Raw genomic sequence first — 18,790 nt, 5'->3', positions numbered from 1 at the left:
CCAAGCATTCTCAAGTTATCATCCGGAAACCATTTAACTGTTCTGAGTCACTGTGACCTTGACCTTTGACCTACAGACCTCAAAGTCGAACTTGACCTGCATTTCATGATGTTACACCTGTGTACCAAAATTTTTGATCTTAGGCCCAAGCGTTCTCAAGTTATCATCAGGAAACCATTTAACTGTTCCAAGTCACTGTGACCTTGACCTTTGACCTACAGACCTCAAAGTCGAACTTGACCTGCATTTCATGATGTTACACCTGTGTACCAAAATTTTTGATCTTAGGCCCAAGCGTTCTCAAGTTATCATCAGGAAACCATTTAACTGTTCCAAGTCACTGTGACCTTGACCTTTGACCTACAGACCTCAAAGTCGAACTTGACCTGCATTTCATGATGTTACACCTGTGTACCAAAATTTATGATCCTAGGCCCAAGCGTTCTCAAGTTATCATCCGGAAACCGTTTAACTGTTCAGGGTCACTGTGACCTTGACCTTTGACCTACATGTACTGACCCCAAATTTGAACTGGACCTGTATTTTCTGATGTTACACCTGTGTACCAAAAATTATTTCAATTGGTCTATCCTTTCTTGAGTTATCATCCGGAAACCATGCAAAACCAACGGACCAACCGACAGCCAAGCTCACTCCTATATACCCCCCGAAACTTCGTTTTGTCGGGGTATAATAATGCAAGTGCATTTTAAGGTTTATCTAGGGCAAAAATAATTGATTCTAACTACAGTGTGCATAACCAAAATTGGGTATATACCTTACATGCAAATTATTTTTACTACACTTAAGAGCAAAATGCTCTAATTATCCAGGGTTGGGTGGGATCAAATGGGTACATGTCCTGTTTCTTACCTGCCAAAGTTTCCAGGGAGGTAATCGAGGAAAGTATCATTTAGATAGAGCTGTGTCAAGTTGAGAAGTTGTGTGAATCCATCTGGCAACCTGAAATATATTAGCAGACATGGAATAAACATCAAAAACACTGTTCAATGACAGTAACCAGTATACACTCACTAAATGGCTTGCTAGTCAATAGTCGAAATTATCTGCTGAATCGACCCATACCTAATAGTTTTCACCGTTGACTGGAAAGCAGTTCCATGTTTTATTCTATGAAGGCAAGCCATTCAATTTGTGATTTATTCTATGACATCAGAAATGAATACAAATCTTTTCTTTGTCAATTTTGTGACATTATTCCACCAAATGTCATGAATTAAAGGCCGGTCACCAGCATAAATTTATATAAGAAGCCAAGTAATAAGAGCTGTCTGCTGACAGCACGCTCAACTATTCAAAGAACTGATGTCAGTATGGGGCCAAAATCCTTGATAGAGTTATGTACTCTTGCCTAAAACTTGACATGGTGATGGTACACAAGTGTTGACAGTTTCAAAGCCATATGTTCAAAGGTGTTGTCGAAATGTGGACTGGTACGAAAAAATTAAGAAAGGAGGCACTGATGCTGTAGTAGGATAGCTCTCCTTTTTCTTCGAATAATCAAGCTAAAAATATAATTTTAAATATAATTTCAATGAAAACTAAAAATGATCCGCTGCACATTGGTGCTCACTATAAACATTACATTGTAACAGAAGGTCATCATTTTTTTTAAGATCTGACAAATGATTATTGACCCCTTTTCAATCCTTCCCCTTTTTTACAACTTTTTATTCTTAGTAATGGCATATCATACAGTCATGTCATATGTCCCGGATTGTCCAGGATTGTCACGGAAATCACATAACCGTCCCCGTGTCCCGGACAGTGTTGAAATGTCCCGGAAATTAAAAATACAGAAAACAAAAATAACCCACCCCAAAACCAGTTTTTTTAGTCTGTAAATTGTTGAATTTTACATTAATAAAACACAATAAACAGTCCCCGGTGTCACATTGTTTATTCCTAATTATCCGATAATCAGTTTCATGCCCTCGAGCGGGACACATCTTGATTAAGCCAGCTCCGATCAACACTCATATTGAACGCACTCTGCGATCTTTTGATGACCCAGATTAATTAACAGTCAGCTATTTTGAAGACCCTGATTATTATTATTATTTACCAGATTTTTATAGCACTCTTTTCATCTATAAAATAAACGTTCAAAAGCGCTGTACAAACTACATATCACAGAATGATATGGACATACAATACAACACAAAAAATATATCAACAATAAAAGGTATTCAGCCTGAATCAGGTTTTACTTTACATTTTAATTGTACTAGATATTTTAAAGAACAATTAACATTAGGAAATAATTTCCATTGCAAAAGCTTGTTTCCCAGTGCAAAGTGAGTTTCAATAGACCTTGAAGAAAAAGTGTGTTTGACAAAATTATGCAATCAATAACAGTTTTATGATAATTTAATATTAGGAACAATAGCCGAAAATCTCGTTGTTTTTAGCACGTAGGCGGTGAAGCTACATGTAGCCTTGATTGGAAGAAATGGCTGAAAACGGTCAATTAAACGATAATTATTTTAAAAAGTTGTAATCTTTTAAAATGTAGATTGACTGTCACACATATTCTAAATTAAACTTTTGACTACTGAATGCCTTTGCCGACCGATCTATGAAAATTGACCCAACCCGAAATATTTTATATCAATTTTATCTACAAGATTTATTTCATTCCTTTGAGGATTCCATTTTATTAATGATTAGATAAACGTTTAAGCTTTAGAATGATACCAAATAAGGTGGATTCTAAATCACGATGACCAGGTTAATTCTTTGTATGTAGCAAGTCTCCTAATTCAGTTCACCTCGGGAACGCAACCAATTCACGTGCCGAACTGTAGACGTGAATTACCCTATTTACCTCCCTTATAAAGCTAGACGACATTTGCAGCAAATTATTCCTAAGCGAGGGAACAATGTTTATTTCCGGAAACTGCATGTAATTTTATGATATTTATACATGAAACAGACGAATACTAATGTCACGGTGTATGTCCCGGACAAAGAGCAAAACTCCCGGAAATTTTAACTCAGAATCCCGGAAATGTCCTGAAAAATTATGGCATGTATGGTAATGGTGTAACAGTTTATTAGATTGTACAGGGATGTGACTAGTTTAAAGATACCCAATGTTCCTCTTTTACTAAAATATTTTATCTTTAGATATTTACATTAAATGTCAAAAGTTCTCATCAGATGTTGTTCATTTTAGTAAATATACAAATGAACTGTGTATACATACAGAGCTACAGTCATATGCAGTAACAGTTGTTTCTTAAAAAAACTTCCAGTGATCCCTAGATGTATATACTGTGTTTAGCTATTAAAATGTATTAACTGTGTATCATTTTTAAACTAAAGCCTAGTACTGTTATTTACATAATTATGAACTTGTTAACTTTATGTTTACAATAAACTTTATGTAGAAATTGTTCATATTTCAAATATAAAATTTGAGCCTAATATATCTTAAAAGAGACTGAACACTGACATTACACTGATGTTAGTTCAATCTGAATAGAAAGCATTTTAAATATAGATCAAATTTCATAACTTTCATAACCTTACTTTCAGAATTTTGCTCTTTTGTAATAAGCAATCCCACTTATAGGGGTTTGTATGGAATAGTTGTAGAATACATGTCAAATTTGTGATAATAAAATCTGTGGTCTACATTCTATGTCAAAATGTTGATTTTTTTTCATTGCGATCTGATAAAAGCTTCAATTTCCGACAAACAGACTTTTACTAATCCGATTCAAATGTCAAAAATTTAATACATTAATTAGTTTGTATTTGAAGGTTAAGATGTTGTCGTTTAAGTATTTTTCTGACAGACATATACAAATTATACATATACAATAGACAAATTTACAATCATGGGTGGCCATCATCGGAATATTGTTGGAAAGGAAAAGTTTCCCTTATCAAACATTAGTTTAATTGGCTAAATATAGATGATGTGTGAATACACAATACCTTTCATACTGATGTTTATAATACCCGTATTTTCTCAGCTTGAAGCTTTTATGTATGTGACAAAGCCAGTTAAACTGGCACAAAAGGAAAACTGCTACTTTGTAACAAATTGTGACATTTTAATAGTAGAAATTACAGAGTTAAAAGTATTGTGATTGTTTAACAAATTATATCTTTAATTCAGGGGTGAAATGCGACATAAAATGGTACAAAATGGTTCAGCTCTGATAATATCTCGAATTGTTGAACAAAAATGTAAATTTCTTGCAATTTGTTTGGTGAAAGTGAGATATGTGTACACATTAAATATTTAAAGATCAGATCGCCTACCTATTTGGGCAATATTTGCATGTTTATATGATATTAACTTTCTATATTTGAATGAGAAATATGTCAGTAAGAATTTGATACAAATAATTCAAACTGTCATGATTTGTTTTCAGTGAAACAGGTGTAAGTATGAAACTGTCAGAGATCATGTTTTTACTGATCTTTGTCTTTACTTGAACACTTTGCCCTTAAATACTTTAAAGCCAAGCTTATCCCTGCTAGACCGTTTTTATTGTTAGGCTTAATATCATGGTATCAGACTTTATTCATAATTAGGGGATCAAATGTATAAGCAGTCTGGTCACTAACACGGTCACTAGAATATCAGAAAGGTATTCCGGGGTCTCCTGTATGTTTGTATATTTTTCTCACCTAGTCACACTTAACATAATATTATCAAAACATTATTTTATACTTATGTGGTATAATATTTTGTGTTTTCCACAAAATTGGCTGTTATGCAGAATTTGAAATTTTAAATATTTTTCATGGGAAATTTATTGTTCATTTTGATCTTTATAAGGTTTATACATTTTTTCTAACAAAGACCTCCTGACCACATAATTATAGTTAAAATTTCTATATACACCTTAACTGAATAGGGACTTTTGAAGCCTGCTTCAATAATTCAGAACAAATCAATTGCAGGATTGTTTACTTATAAGCTCAAAGTAAACAATTTAAAGGCCAATTTATGAATATATAAATAGGCGGTCCTGCCTAAAACCCAGATAATTGCTTATTAAAATTCAATTATCAGTACAAATTGATTTTTTTATCATTATTTTGTGAATCTCAATAAGCTTGGTTATTGAAGAAAATAAGAAATTTATGACATATATAATTTATGAAATAACACTTATAGTAGTCCCTTATAAAACTGTCTATTGATATTTTTTTGAAAAATACTGAAAGGAAGTCCACAAATTAGCTGTAATACTGTAAGGTGAGAGCTCTATTGTTCACTGAAGTGTACTTGAGGAAAAAAACAACCAAGTCACAGGGACAGAGACTCCAGGCTTGATATATAACAACCAATATTTCAGTACTTAGTATTAAAAGTACAATATTTGTAGAGTAATACTATTTTGAAGATCAAAACTGTTTTACTGAGAAAAGGTTGCTTTTTCAAAGAAGAAGGTAATGCATAAAGAAACTGGTCTTTTTGGGGAAAGTAAACTGTTACCACTGTAAAATGAATTATTACACAAATGTTCAACAGACAATCTATTACTGAATTTTTACTTACAGACTTCAGACATAACTTTTTAAAATATAAATTTCTACAGTATTTCAAAAAATATCAATTTTACAGCAAAAAATGTATTTTTCCCATTGTAAAAATCAGGTAAAATCACAATTTCAAGATTTTTTTTCTTTTAAAAACATTTTGCAAAATATTTGCAAGGAAAAGCTGCTTTTATGCTATCTAAGATATCCTGAAAGTTTTATAAGAATCTATCTACACATAAAGCCAAAATCTAAATGTATAAAAATGGCCGAAATTTATGACTGAAAATTCCCCACCATTGTTCTTGATGATCATTCAAGATATTTTGAAAATAAAAAAAATATCTTATTACCACCCTACAGGTTCTGTACAATGATGTTTAATCTAAATGGCATATCTTACAGTAAAAGGGGACCCTACTGAGCTTAGCTCAATAAGGAGAGCGCAGAACTACGAATTGGGGGTTTGTTAGTTTGATCCCCAGGCGGGGTTTATGTTCTCTGTGACGATTGTGTCTGAAATCATTTGTCCTCCACCTCTGATTTATGTGGGGAAGTTGGCAGTTACTTGCGGAGAATATGTTTGTACTTGTACAGAATCCAGGAACACTGGTAAGGTTAACCAAAACAAACAAACAAAACAATTAAAGGGAAATTAAGCAAAAACCATATTACAGAAAAGTTGGATTAAACAGTAGTTAATCAATGCTGGTTGTCGGTGCAGTGCAAGGTGTATATCTGCTCCAACACTATCAACTTTACAGTCAGAAAAACCTTAAGTTAATTGGTCACAATTTCTTGTTTGAAGCTAGAAATTGGTTATGTATATTTGTAGATTTCCTCTCATTTACATATTTAGAGTAATGTGATTAAGTATTTAACAGATTGGCCATGTTTTACTGGGGTATTTTCATAGGAAAATGATCCCAACACACCCTTAAAATTGGTCTTTCACTATGGCTGTTTGAATAAATTGTACCTAATTTATCATCAATTTATCAAAGTGATTTACGTATTTTATAAGCTTATTACACATTTACATAATCTAACACTTGAAAAATCATGTTTCCTTCAATACAAGGTTCTAAAGTTTTATGAATGAAATAAAATACAAAATTCTGACCTCTTTTACAATTTTTATTTGAGACAATTAACTACTTTTTCAATATTAGATATGTTTCCAGTAGAACAAATTATCAAAGATTTTAGCAATTCCTTTATTCAAATTACAGAAGATCATTTTTTTATTCTAAATTGTTATTGACTGTAATACCTTTTAAGATAGTAAGAATGATTTATAAAATCCATTCAAAAATGTAATAAGAGATTGGTACACACCATGACCTAACCTGAATGATAATCTCATTCCTATTTTTATATCTCTCTTTTTTTTGAAGACATAAAATTCTTTATTTTTCAAATTCCACTAAAAAGAAGTGCAGAAATGTCAAGAAAGGCCAAATTCATTATATTACATGTTTCTACGGCAAAAGTAACAAAATCGTAGTACAGTGTAACTTCCGAAAACCGAACGACCTCCGGACCAACCTAAAAGTTCGGTATTTGGAAGTTTCCGGAATTCAGAAGTTTGAAAGTTTGCAGTCAAAGTGGACATGGTGCACTAGAGATATGTTTTCTTACACGTAGGATGAAGGAGATTATTATCCTTTATAATTGTATAAGTTTTAAAGTAATTTATTTATTAATTAAATAATTTATGAATTTATTAATTTATACAAACATTAAAGATAATCGAGGATGTATGATAAATTTTCATTTTTTGTATACAAAATAATAAAAAGTAGTTTGTCAATATTTAATTGTTGTTGATAATGCATAGTTTAATCGATTTAACTAAATCACTTAAAACACCAAACTTTCTTTCATTCAAACAATAAGAAAGTTTTCCAATTTAAGATATTTAATTCCTCACGTTTCCATAAATTGAAAACAAATTAATGTAATTGTCAATTATTATTTCACTTTGCATCAAATGGTCATTGTGATTATAACACGTGTCAAAATAAACACACGCCGCTAATAGATTGAACAAGAAATATCTTTAAAAATGATGGTCGGCGAATTGTAATAAGGAAAGAGGTTTATGAATTTTTCATCTAAATTCATCTTTCATCTAACATTTTTCAAATTGCAAAGCTAAACACCGCACTTTACAATTTAAATGGTTCTCTTTTAATTTTTCGCAAAGGTTTCGTAGGGTTGCAATTTTGTTTCGTTTATCCTTAGACGAATAATTACAGCAGTAGTTTGATGAAGATTCATGAAGCGGTTCACGAGAAGAGGTCATTAAACGTGTTTATATTTTTAGCTAAATTGGTCCCTATCCCCATTTGTAACAAAATAGCAGGAGACCTTACAATATTGTTACACAAAATCCATTACATTTTAGTGGTTAATGCGAAGAAAGGCATATCTACCTTTAGCTCTAGTGTGTATAATATAGAGCCCAAGTTCCTGTATAAATAAATTTGGAAGAGGACCTTATAATGATGCTCCAGACCAAGTATGACAAAAATCCACCAAGCTGTTCATGAGACGCTGTATAAAGGCATTCCTAGTTTTAGCTCTAGCAGCCCCTAAAAGGGGTTAAATGTCCCAGCTGAACAAAGTTGACTGCGGGCCTAGTAAAGATGCTACAAATCAAGTTTGATTAGAATACATGAGAAAAATCAATTAAAGGATTTTTTTATTAATTATTTATTTCTAAAATAGACCAACTGATCCCGCTTTAACAAATGCATATTCGCTATTCATGAATCTTTGGACAATGACGCCACATCTATAAAAAAAAGTGAAGGTCAAGCAAAACATACAATTGTAATTATTAATATTTCTGTTTCATAAGCAAAGTTTGACCGTAGTTATATCACATAGATAAACTGTATGCAGCGTACCTTCATTTCAGTGTAATGAGATTCAGTCATTATGATTATATAGCATATATATAATAAAACAGATTTCAACAGAGTTCAATATTTGCATACCATACTAAAGAAAAATATTCATATATAATAAATCAGTTAAATAATTTATAACAAATATATCAAAGCAAACAAGTACTCATTTTAATATGCAATCTGAGTAAGTCACAAAAGCAAGAAACCTTTTCATATACAGACGACAATTGTAACAAGGAAAATCTTTTAAAAAGCACTTCTCTACATAAAAGACTCTTATCACACCCTTATTCATGTGATACGCAGACCGTATTCTTGGCTCTTTCTTTAATTTGATATATGTTGGTATTTGAACAGGTTTTTATCATATTTATTAAACTTACTTATCATTTTGAGATATATCAATATTCTTGCTAAATATACTGAGCCAACGTTAGCTTTAAAACTGTGAACAGCGTCGTTTAGGATAAACGCTTTGTCTACATTTCACTCAGCGTAGCACAATCAACAGAGTGAAAGAAATTGACACTCTCGTCCAATCAGGCAGAGTGTTGCATAAATCTTCCATTTTGATAAATTATCTATAATGCGTTATCAAGTAGTTTGATTTGCAAACTGAAGTCACGTGGCATAGGTAACGAAAACGAATTTAGACGGCGTCGCCGAAAAAAAGAACATGTTGACAACTTGCCACGAGCGTTTTTGGATTAACAGAACAGAACAGAACAAAACTTTTATTTCACCCAGGTATAAGAAAAATAACATGTTAAAGACAGGTGACACTTTTAATTAGGCAAATATTTTGCTGTTCGGTTTTCGGAAGTCCACTTTAGTGTTTAAATTTAAACGGTCCTTCAAGAATCGTCCGGTTTTCAGAATTCAGAAGTTCCGGTTTTCAGAAGTTAAAATTATATTGAAATTAGAACAGAAAAAAACGGGACCTTGAGTTTCGTGCGGTTTTCAAAGGTTTCCGGATTTTAGAAGGTCCGGTTTTCGGAAGTTACACTGTACCGTCATTCTGTGCTTTTGTTTGTTTGGGGTTTCGCGTCATTTTCAACAGTATTTCAGTTAATCTAACCAATGTTCCTGGATTCTGTACCAGTTCTTACCTGTTCTCCAAAAATAACTATCAACTTCTCCACATGACGTCTACACAATGGCTCTCATCCCACTCACTCAGGGATCAAACTTACGACCCCAGGATACCTAGATCTCAGGATACCTAGATCTTATTGAGCTTAGCAAGCAGGCTTTCTCTAGGTATGCTCAAAGATAATCAATTATGCTGTGTACAGGGAGAATCAGTTCTTACTGTCTGTAAAGTTTAATTGGTCTAACAGGTTGTTTTTTTCTTAGCCATTTTTATAGCTGTTATTCGGCTGTATTCCCAATGCCAAAATGTATAGTTTTTCCCAATTTAAATGCAAAATTCCTAGTCTATATTCTGGAAAAAATGTCATTAAAATGTATGAGAAAATATTAAATACATTCTTTTTATGTCCTATCGAACAAAATTTGTTCCCAATTTGGAATTCTGCGGGGTATAGGCTATGTTCCCAAAACAGCAAGAAAAAACCCTAAGGTTATAAGCCACATGTGAAAAGCTGAAAGTTGGTGATAAAGTAGTGTTATGGCTGATATAGATACTTACTTTCCAAGCGGGTTGACACTGGCATCAACAATTTGTAGATATTTACATGTCTTGATATTCTCTGGTATATCTATAACTCCTGCAATACAGTAACACTTGTGATAAATGAACTCTTCAAATGGAAAAACAGGTGTGAGCTCTTTACAGCGATTGAACAGCTTTAAATAAGGTAAACTATCAGCACTATTAAACAATGTCATTAAAGTAATGTAGTCCTAAAAACTTTACAACCAGTTCATGCCAAAAAAAGATGGTGTATTTAAGGTATTAGGCCCCTAATAGTAATGTTTAAAAAATAGCATTTGCTTGGTATATTCTTAAAGTTGACCATGTTTCGCATTGTGCTGCAAATTTTTAAAAACTTTTACCGTGCAGTTTTTTTTATAAATTTTGTGTAACTTATGGTATTTCCTCAAGCTCAAGTAGAGACAAATTTTAAAGTGGTGGCCTTTATCCAAAACGTTTGCAGAGAATTCATTATTCCATTTTTATGAAAGAAACATCAAACTATTGGTAAACAATCATAAAACTTAATATAAAAGCTGTCAATATCATTTTTTCTAGGGTGCCTCAAGTAAACTGATTTAATGTGACAGAATTTCAACTCCAACATTGAAAAGTTAAGGTCGAATCCTGCGGGTCTGTTTTGAATTTTGCTCACATCATTCAAAAATAACCTTGGAGCAGAAGTGAAACCTACCTACATTTCTTCCAAAATATGTAATGTAAAGAATGAAAGCAAAAACGAAAACTTTTACCCCATGTAAATCAGTATTTTTAAAGATGTCTAACTCTACCCCTTCTGTTTCAGAGGTAAATTCACTTTGAACAGCAAGAAATCACTTATCAAATGAGTCAATAACAAGTCTTGAAAGAAGTAAAAACTTACTAGAAAAATAGGAAAATAAGGGGAAAAAAATTTGGTCCCAGTGGGGCTTGAACCTATGCCCCCCTGAAAAGTGCAGTCAAAGTGGGTTTATGGTAGGAATTGAAAACTCTTCAAAAAGGAGGTACCCTATTATGGGCCTAATACCTTTATTCATGTAATGATTACAAGACAAGAAATCCTGCGAAAGTAACACACTTATTACCTAGGTCAGTCAAGTTTCAAATGAATGTTTTACCCTACCTGTTTCAGTAAGTACAGAAACCAGAAACCATAACGTCCTTCAATGTTACAGTACCAGTGGAACAGTAAAATTATCTCACAAAGCAGCATTTAACACATATAAAAGTGAACACATAAGAAAGTAAACAAATTATAAAGTTAAGATTTGTACCATTTTTACTGAGATCGAGGTTTTCAAGACTGATGAGATGACCGATGGCCGCCGGGATCTGTTTGATCTCATTGTCACTGAGACTTAACTTGCGCAGTCCATGGCAGTAGAACAACTCCTACAAATAAATCATAATTATACAGTTATATGTTATGGGTAACAGATCTACACAGGAGTTGCCTGGTACTTATACTAAATATTGTTTGCAGCTCAGTATAGATTTCACAGGTAGGACCCTGTTATACAAGTCTTGGCCATAAATTCTTCCAAACAAGATGGCTTATACTTGAAATGAGTCTGCAATGTCACATGCTGAATAATTATTTTTTATAAGTTTTCTTGACTAGGAGCATGCAAAGCAAAATGTAGCCCACAAATCCTTCGGAACTGTGACATGTTTCGGTTTAGTTTTCTTCACTTCAATTCAATGTGAATGTAAGGTATGTAATGTTGTCCCAACAACAAATCAGGACAGTTCAGGAATGTCTGTATTTACAGCTTACCTGCTAGCTGCAGAGCTGTCCTTAAACCATGTTCACCTTTAAAACTAAACCTATTAGCGTTTATGTATTTACCAAATTATATAGCATAGTCATTTTTATTGTAGCAGTTTTATTAAAATCACAGGCATACATTAACTTCTCTCTCTCTATATATATGACCATCAAGCCTTAAACTTGTCCTTTTAACCCTAATCAACAATGACCATCTTGTTCAGAATTTCAGTGTGGAAAAATCACAAAGCCCTCAGTCATACCCTAACTTTACAACATTTACATTAAAAAGGTCACAACGTCCGTGACCTGAAACTTAAATGTTGCCGCTTTTAATCTGACTTTAACATTGAGACTTTCAGATATATCATTAAACTGAACAAAGAAACCTTTTTTTTCTAATCGAAATTGTCAAATGTATAATAAGGAAATCTCATTCACAGATCCACATGGGGGTATAGACCGACTTTGATCAACAATAGAAAATGTTTGTTGATTCAACTTGATTCATACCATTCACAGTTGATAGACAAAGATTCTATGTAAGATATAGGCTGTAACACTGTACACAATCAGAACCAATGTTTCCATACTTTACATATCAAATGAAATACATTAAATTCTGATTTGATACTCGATAAGTAACTGTGTAACAAAATCGGGCGTTTATGACTGCCATCTTAAAGATAAATCTGACATATTTTGAAGCCATGTTTTGAATGTATAATTATATCTTGATATCATTGTGCATATTGTAAGCTACAATACTTTGTACAAGAATTTATTTCTTAAAGTTCTATCATGTGCCACAGGATGAGAAAAATGTGCATCCAGACTGGGACTCAAACATGGGGCCTCAGGATACTGTTTGAGCTCCGGGTTGCCTACACTCCAATACTGTGAGAATTGTAAGTTTAATATTAGATATCTATAATAAACAAGAGGAAGGAACTGGGTACTATGAATGAACAGAATTGCTGATTTAGGTTTTACGGTGCACCAACCAACAGTGTTATATGGTGCCAAACAGGACTAAAAACTTTGGTTTCACATCTCATTTACATTGAAAATAAAACTATGAGGTATGGAATCAAAGTTCACTGAGATACAGCAATACTACGTGTTCAGGCCTTATTAGTTACCACTTAGGCTCATACAAAGGTAAAACAGTGGTTCCATTTCCTTTCATACACAGTCATGTTGTTCGACAACCACTTGGGACAGCTGACATAAAATAACATAAATATCCATAGTTCTAGATATCTTTACTTTCACAGTATCAAGCTATTTGTAGTTCTAACCAAGTGCCCATCCATAAAGAAATAATGCCTGGAAGGATACCTGAGGCCTTCCTCCGTCATAAAAAACTGTAAAAGTCACCATATTACATAAACTTACTATATTAGACAACTAAAGATTTTCAACTAGGATTTTGGAAATTAGTAACAGCATAATTAGCAACATGTAGCTTTAACACAATGGTCTGGTGAACCAACTCTTCATGTACTGACACCTGCACCCGGTGTTATAAAACTGAGTTTGAAGACCTGGTGAGTTCTCATTGGTCGCTTTCAAAATTAAGACATGAGACAACCAATCAGATATTGGAGTTTTCAGACTGGTCATCAAACTTGGTTTTGTAACCATGAACCCAAGCTAGAGGAGATCATAACATCCTTAAATTAATTAACAATGCTTCTATTTTTAATGTGACAAAGCAGGAAAGTTTTCACGTGTCTAGGTAGAATGAAAATAAGCAAAAGAACCTTTTACTAAGACTTTCTTCAGAGCAAATAAATCATGGAGAGTAAGAGCATAAATTAGTGCTCCATAATCGAGTGTAGGTGTTCTGAAACTTTGTATGGCCTTATTCCAGAAATGTGGTTTATTTCAAACTTTTTGTAAATCAGTGATATAAATGGAATATGTTTGCCCTGTGAGTATCGATTTTAATATACGTTGCCCTATGGAGTTATTATCTCAAGTTAAACAAACTGATCAAATATGAAAACTGTTATCAAACAATGATTTAATACCGTAAGAAAATTTCTCAGTTGACAACAGGCGGTGACATTGTATACTTCTATAAGAAAAGACAGAGAGGCATTCAGAATAAAAGCAAAACAAACAATCCCGCCATGATCCATTTACTTTATAGAAGAGAACACTGCATGTCAACAGAGGGGGAAAGAGAACACCATAATCATGTCAACAGAGGGGGAAAACCCTATCAAATGTTAAGGTAACTAACAGAAAAATGTTTTCCAATCAGCATGAATCTTTCTTGCAAAACCCTCCAACTATAAGTCTGTCTAGTTTGTTTATGTTGGACTTAGCGCCATTTTTCAACAGCATTTCAGTTCTGTGACAATGGACATTTAACCCAATGTATTCCTGGATTCTGTACCAGTACTAACCTATTCTCAGCAAGAAACTACCCACATGGATCAAAGGTGGAGCATAAATGATTTCAGACTTAATGCATTTTATCAAATCATCACGGATCTGTCCTACATTGTGTATATAACCATTACAAATACATAAAGAAAACTCAACTACTTTTACCTTTAATATAAAAGTCAGTTTATTATTGATTTGGTTCTGTTTATTTGTTGTTTTGTTGGATTTATACTGACACAACTCAGGATCATATGTGACTTTCCAGCTTTTGATGAAGAAAGAATTAAACCAGAAGCCTGTTTTTCTGGCATGGCACATTGCTGGGTAGAACCATGAACCAGCCATATGGAAAGAATTCTACACCCAAAATGAGGTTTCAAACCCACAACCGTGAGGAGCAACTGATACACAGGCAGCGACTTCAGCCACTTGGCCGCAAAGATCCCACAGCGTTACTGATAATTTCATATTTGTTTGGTGTTTAGTTCTTTTGTTGACAGCGGCTACCTATATTAAGCCTTAAGCAGGCAGTCCACTAACTTAACAAACTGACATTTCGTTCTAATTGCAACTTGTCTTAAGCAGCCACCTGACTTGAGCAGCCAGACTGTCTCTCCCTTCACTGACTGCAATGCTTAATACAGGTTTCACTCTAACACAGGTTTTCAACAGTATTACTCTAACACAGGTTTTCAACAGTATTTCTGACTGGCAATTATATTTACAGCATACAGAGAGCATCAGTCAATTTCCAAACCAGTTCTCCCATATATCCTTTAACAGTTTAGCTGATGTTACATGCCCCATGTCAATATGGCTATATAAAGACCCCCACAACTACTGTAGCGACCTATATCTCGTTTACACAGGTAGGCTAGTATTACAGGTGGTCTTACTGCTATAATCCCATTATCTGTAAATATAAAAAGCTACTTCCGAACTGTAGTATGTAGTGATTAATTGGTTAACAATATTTGTTGATCGTAATCTAGGAGCGGTGTTCTGACTCGTTGAAAATCAATGCTGTTCTTGATGAAAATCGCTCAACAGTAATATACAAGGGCTCGTTAGACCGTTGTGGGACGCCACCTACAGACATCCACCCCATTCTTTAAATGTTTGAAAAGTTTTGAGTTTTCAATGATTCATTGAACATTGTTATGTGTATTGAATGAAAAATCAGAAACATTAAACAAACTAACAAAAGCAATGAGCACTCGTAACTACAACTGTACATTAAAATTATAACCTAATTTTAGAAATTAATCAAAATCAGCAAATTTGCAAGACAGTGAGTGGTTGAATTTATTTACAACACCATTTTAATGTTTGCAGGACTAGAAGGTGGTGAGCTTTCACAGTAAAAATAAACCAGACGTTTTGCATAATCCCTAAATATTAATTCTATTCATTCAATGCACATGTTCTACAAAATCTTGTCAACTCTTTCACAGTTTATCAATAGATGTGTAAGGAACATCAAAACTTTTTGTCAATCTTTTACAACAGGATGTGGAAAAAAGTTTCAATGGATAAAAGATGCAAATAATGTGGATGTTTACAAACTCATAAAGGAGTTATTGACAATGCTAACACAAGGAAGATATGCTTAAAGTCAGCCAAGCATTACAGTCATCTGTCTTCCATTATGAATTCTGAATAAAATATTTCATAATGATCAAATTACATGCATTTTCTGAAATATGGCACCTTTGCAATTATACCTAAAACTTGTAAAAGCACTTGTGTTTCCGACGACGGAAATAATTCAACAGAGAGAAGCTGCAAACACTTGGATCATGTTCTTTTGTTTATGTTACCCCATTGTCTCCCTTCTTTAACTATCTATATTTTTCAGTTTAGTTACCTATATTGGTTGATCAGTAGATTAACTTGCAGTGTTACTGTTTAGCTAGCATGAAACCTGCTCATACTGCTATCATCACAATACTATTATTGTTGTATTCCATCTAAGACATAAACTGTCTTATTAAACATGAGCTTACATTCTTGTTGATGAAACTTTTTTTTTTGTTGGGTTTAACCTTGCACCGCCACAATTATAGGTCATATGACGACTTTCCAGCTTTGATGGTGAAGGAAGTCCCCAGCTGCCCCTCCGTGTATTATTTCATCATGAGTGGGTAACCTGGATAGAACCACCGACCTTCCATTAGCCAGCTGAATGGCTTCCTCACATGAAGATTTCAATGCCCTGAGTGAGGCTCAAACCCACATTGATGAGGGGCTAGTGATTTGATGATGATGAAACAGTTTAAAATAATCTGTCATTGGTTGTATTAGATGCAGATGGGAATACCTGTTTCGGGGGTAAAATTTATGGTGGTAACCACACTTCAAGATACTGCCAAGACAGTAAATGACTGTTTGTCTTGCATACTGTATTTATGAATTATAGAATAAATAAATGATGCAAACAGACTTATTGAATCATATATAAATGAAGTGAAGAAAATTAACATCACTTAACAGAACTGACATTGCGGCATTTCATCATTTTGTAGTAAAATGCTGTTTTAGCTATATAATAACTTTCTCAGTCAAGAAATACACTATAAACAAATCATAGTGGTAAGTGTTATATAACACCACCAGAGTCATCTGGCATTTTGCCAGCATGGGTAAAATGAACTGAAATGCCTGTCTGATGCGCAAAAACTGGATACGTCAATATTTTTCCAAAATGATGTCTGAATTTTAAATATTGGATGTGTGACGTCATTTCGAAGTGTTCCGTTGCTTTAATGTTTTATTTATGTCCGTACTGTCAATTTTATTCAGGCTCTTGAACAAATTCATAATATTTATATATTATCAACATGTGTAGATACATCTGTAATATATAAAAGATAATTAGCTCTGTCTCAAGAAATATGTACTCGTTGTTTAGCAGATTAATATCTCACTCCAACAGTCGTGCAATATCTGCAGAACTCTTGCATATTTCACCATCCAATGCTAATATTAAACCTATAATTGCATAGAACTATCATGTTCATGTGTAATTATTGGTCAATTCTCACCTGTCAATACCTTGTGTCACAATACTACTGCTAATAAGGATCTAAACTGATTAATTAAACATTAACCTGAAAACAAAGATTAGCACTAGTGCCTAATACCTTTATAAATACTTATTCACCAGTGTGAAGACCTGCAGTAATAATTAATCAAGCTCTATTTTGGTCTATATGACTGGTTCTGCCCCAGCTGGCTGGTTCTACATAATCAACTGTTCAGTAACATCCACACAATTGCTGCAGGGAACCGGGTAGAGCAGGAAGGAAGAAATCTATACCAGACTGTCAAAACTTCAATATTATGCAAAATCTATATTAGTCTGATAAAAACTTCAATACTGATGCAAAACATGGACAAAGGCCTAGAACCATTTTCAAGACTGACTGATTACAGGTAATCCTTACTGAAGCATGGAAACATAAATCACAGGATGGCAGATGTAAAGGTTTCTATTCAAACTTCTGGGTCTGCTGCTTCAAGCAATTCAAATCTCAATCAATACAAAATAACAAATACTTTAGAGCTCTAGAATGCCCTGGACTTGTGTGTTGTGTAATAAGTTATACAACAATGCATATTAAGGCAAAGTAACAATATTAATATTGTAGAAGGTTCTAGATGTAATTCATTTTCTACTTCAGATCTGTTATAAGGCTAACTCCCTTGCATTTTGGAATTGTTCTGGTTTCCTTCGCAGATAAGAATCAAGTTTTGGAACAGAACTGTCTTATTTGTAGTTCTTTCATGTAATGATAAAACCTTGTCAGACCTTTAACATTACTGAACAATGTTATTTTTGACCTAACATGTCTATAATAATATATAACTTAACATTGTCATCCAACAACATCTTTTTTTCTTCATTTTGTTCCAAATAGCCATAGCCAATAAAAGACTTACACTAGCAGTGTTAACTGAAGATGACCAGTGTTAACAACCAGATCATAAAATAAATTCCTTTTTAAATGTAAATTTCCACCCCGTGCATCAAACCAGGTGACATTTTACCAGATATGTTAGGTGATCAAAGACACATTTCATGAATTCTGCTCAAAGAAACACTTTTATACCAAATTATGTACATTCTTTCTTAGTGAAATACTTACTCTAGGTAAATCCTTGATCTGGTTGGAATCCACCAGTAATTCCTCTAGAGTCCGTTCAAAATTAAACACCTCTCCTGGCACATCATTTAAACTACAATGTCTATAATCCAACACTTTAACATCCTCCTCTATCTTTGGTCGTAGACACGGACATTTCCTCACAAACAACTTAGCCATCACTCATCCTGCAAAATAGATATCGCATCAATAACTGTGTGTAATAAGACAGTGGTCTATTACCTGTGAATTTCACACAGTGGCCTGTTACCTAAGGACTACATAGTATTACAGTAGTCCGATGTCTTATTGTGTTATTCAGTGACATGTTATCTTAGAAGCATTACATGTAGTGGTCTGGTGCCTAACTGTTCAA

At 33.5% G+C, this 18,790-nt stretch overlaps 1 protein-coding gene across 16 annotated transcripts in view; it reads right to left on the bottom strand.

Annotated features, from left to right (window-relative positions):
- Window positions 1–18,790, bottom strand: part of LOC123523705 (erbin-like) — an 88,313-nt gene that overhangs the window by 42,168 nt on the left and 27,355 nt on the right. For all 16 annotated transcript variants that reach the window (XR_008370383.1, XM_053539555.1, XM_053539556.1 and 13 more), the window contains 4 exons: window positions 18,418–18,602; window positions 11,376–11,493; window positions 10,096–10,174; window positions 874–963 (listed from right to left, as the gene is read on the bottom strand). Coding sequence is in view for 15 of the 16 variants with exons in the window: in XM_053539555.1 (XP_053395530.1) it covers window positions 874–963; window positions 10,096–10,174; window positions 11,376–11,493; window positions 18,418–18,594 (464 nt within the window). In the remaining variant the exon portion in view is untranslated. The remainder of the gene's footprint in view (window positions 1–873; window positions 964–10,095; window positions 10,175–11,375; window positions 11,494–18,417; window positions 18,603–18,790) is intronic.

This window comes from Mercenaria mercenaria, chromosome 3 (assembly GCF_021730395.1).
Source record: "Mercenaria mercenaria strain notata chromosome 3, MADL_Memer_1, whole genome shotgun sequence".
In the NCBI taxonomy this organism is placed as follows: domain Eukaryota; kingdom Metazoa; phylum Mollusca; class Bivalvia; order Venerida; family Veneridae; genus Mercenaria; species Mercenaria mercenaria.
The sequence above is the reverse complement of the archived record's forward strand: the minus strand, read 5'-3'. Positions and strand labels throughout refer to the sequence as shown.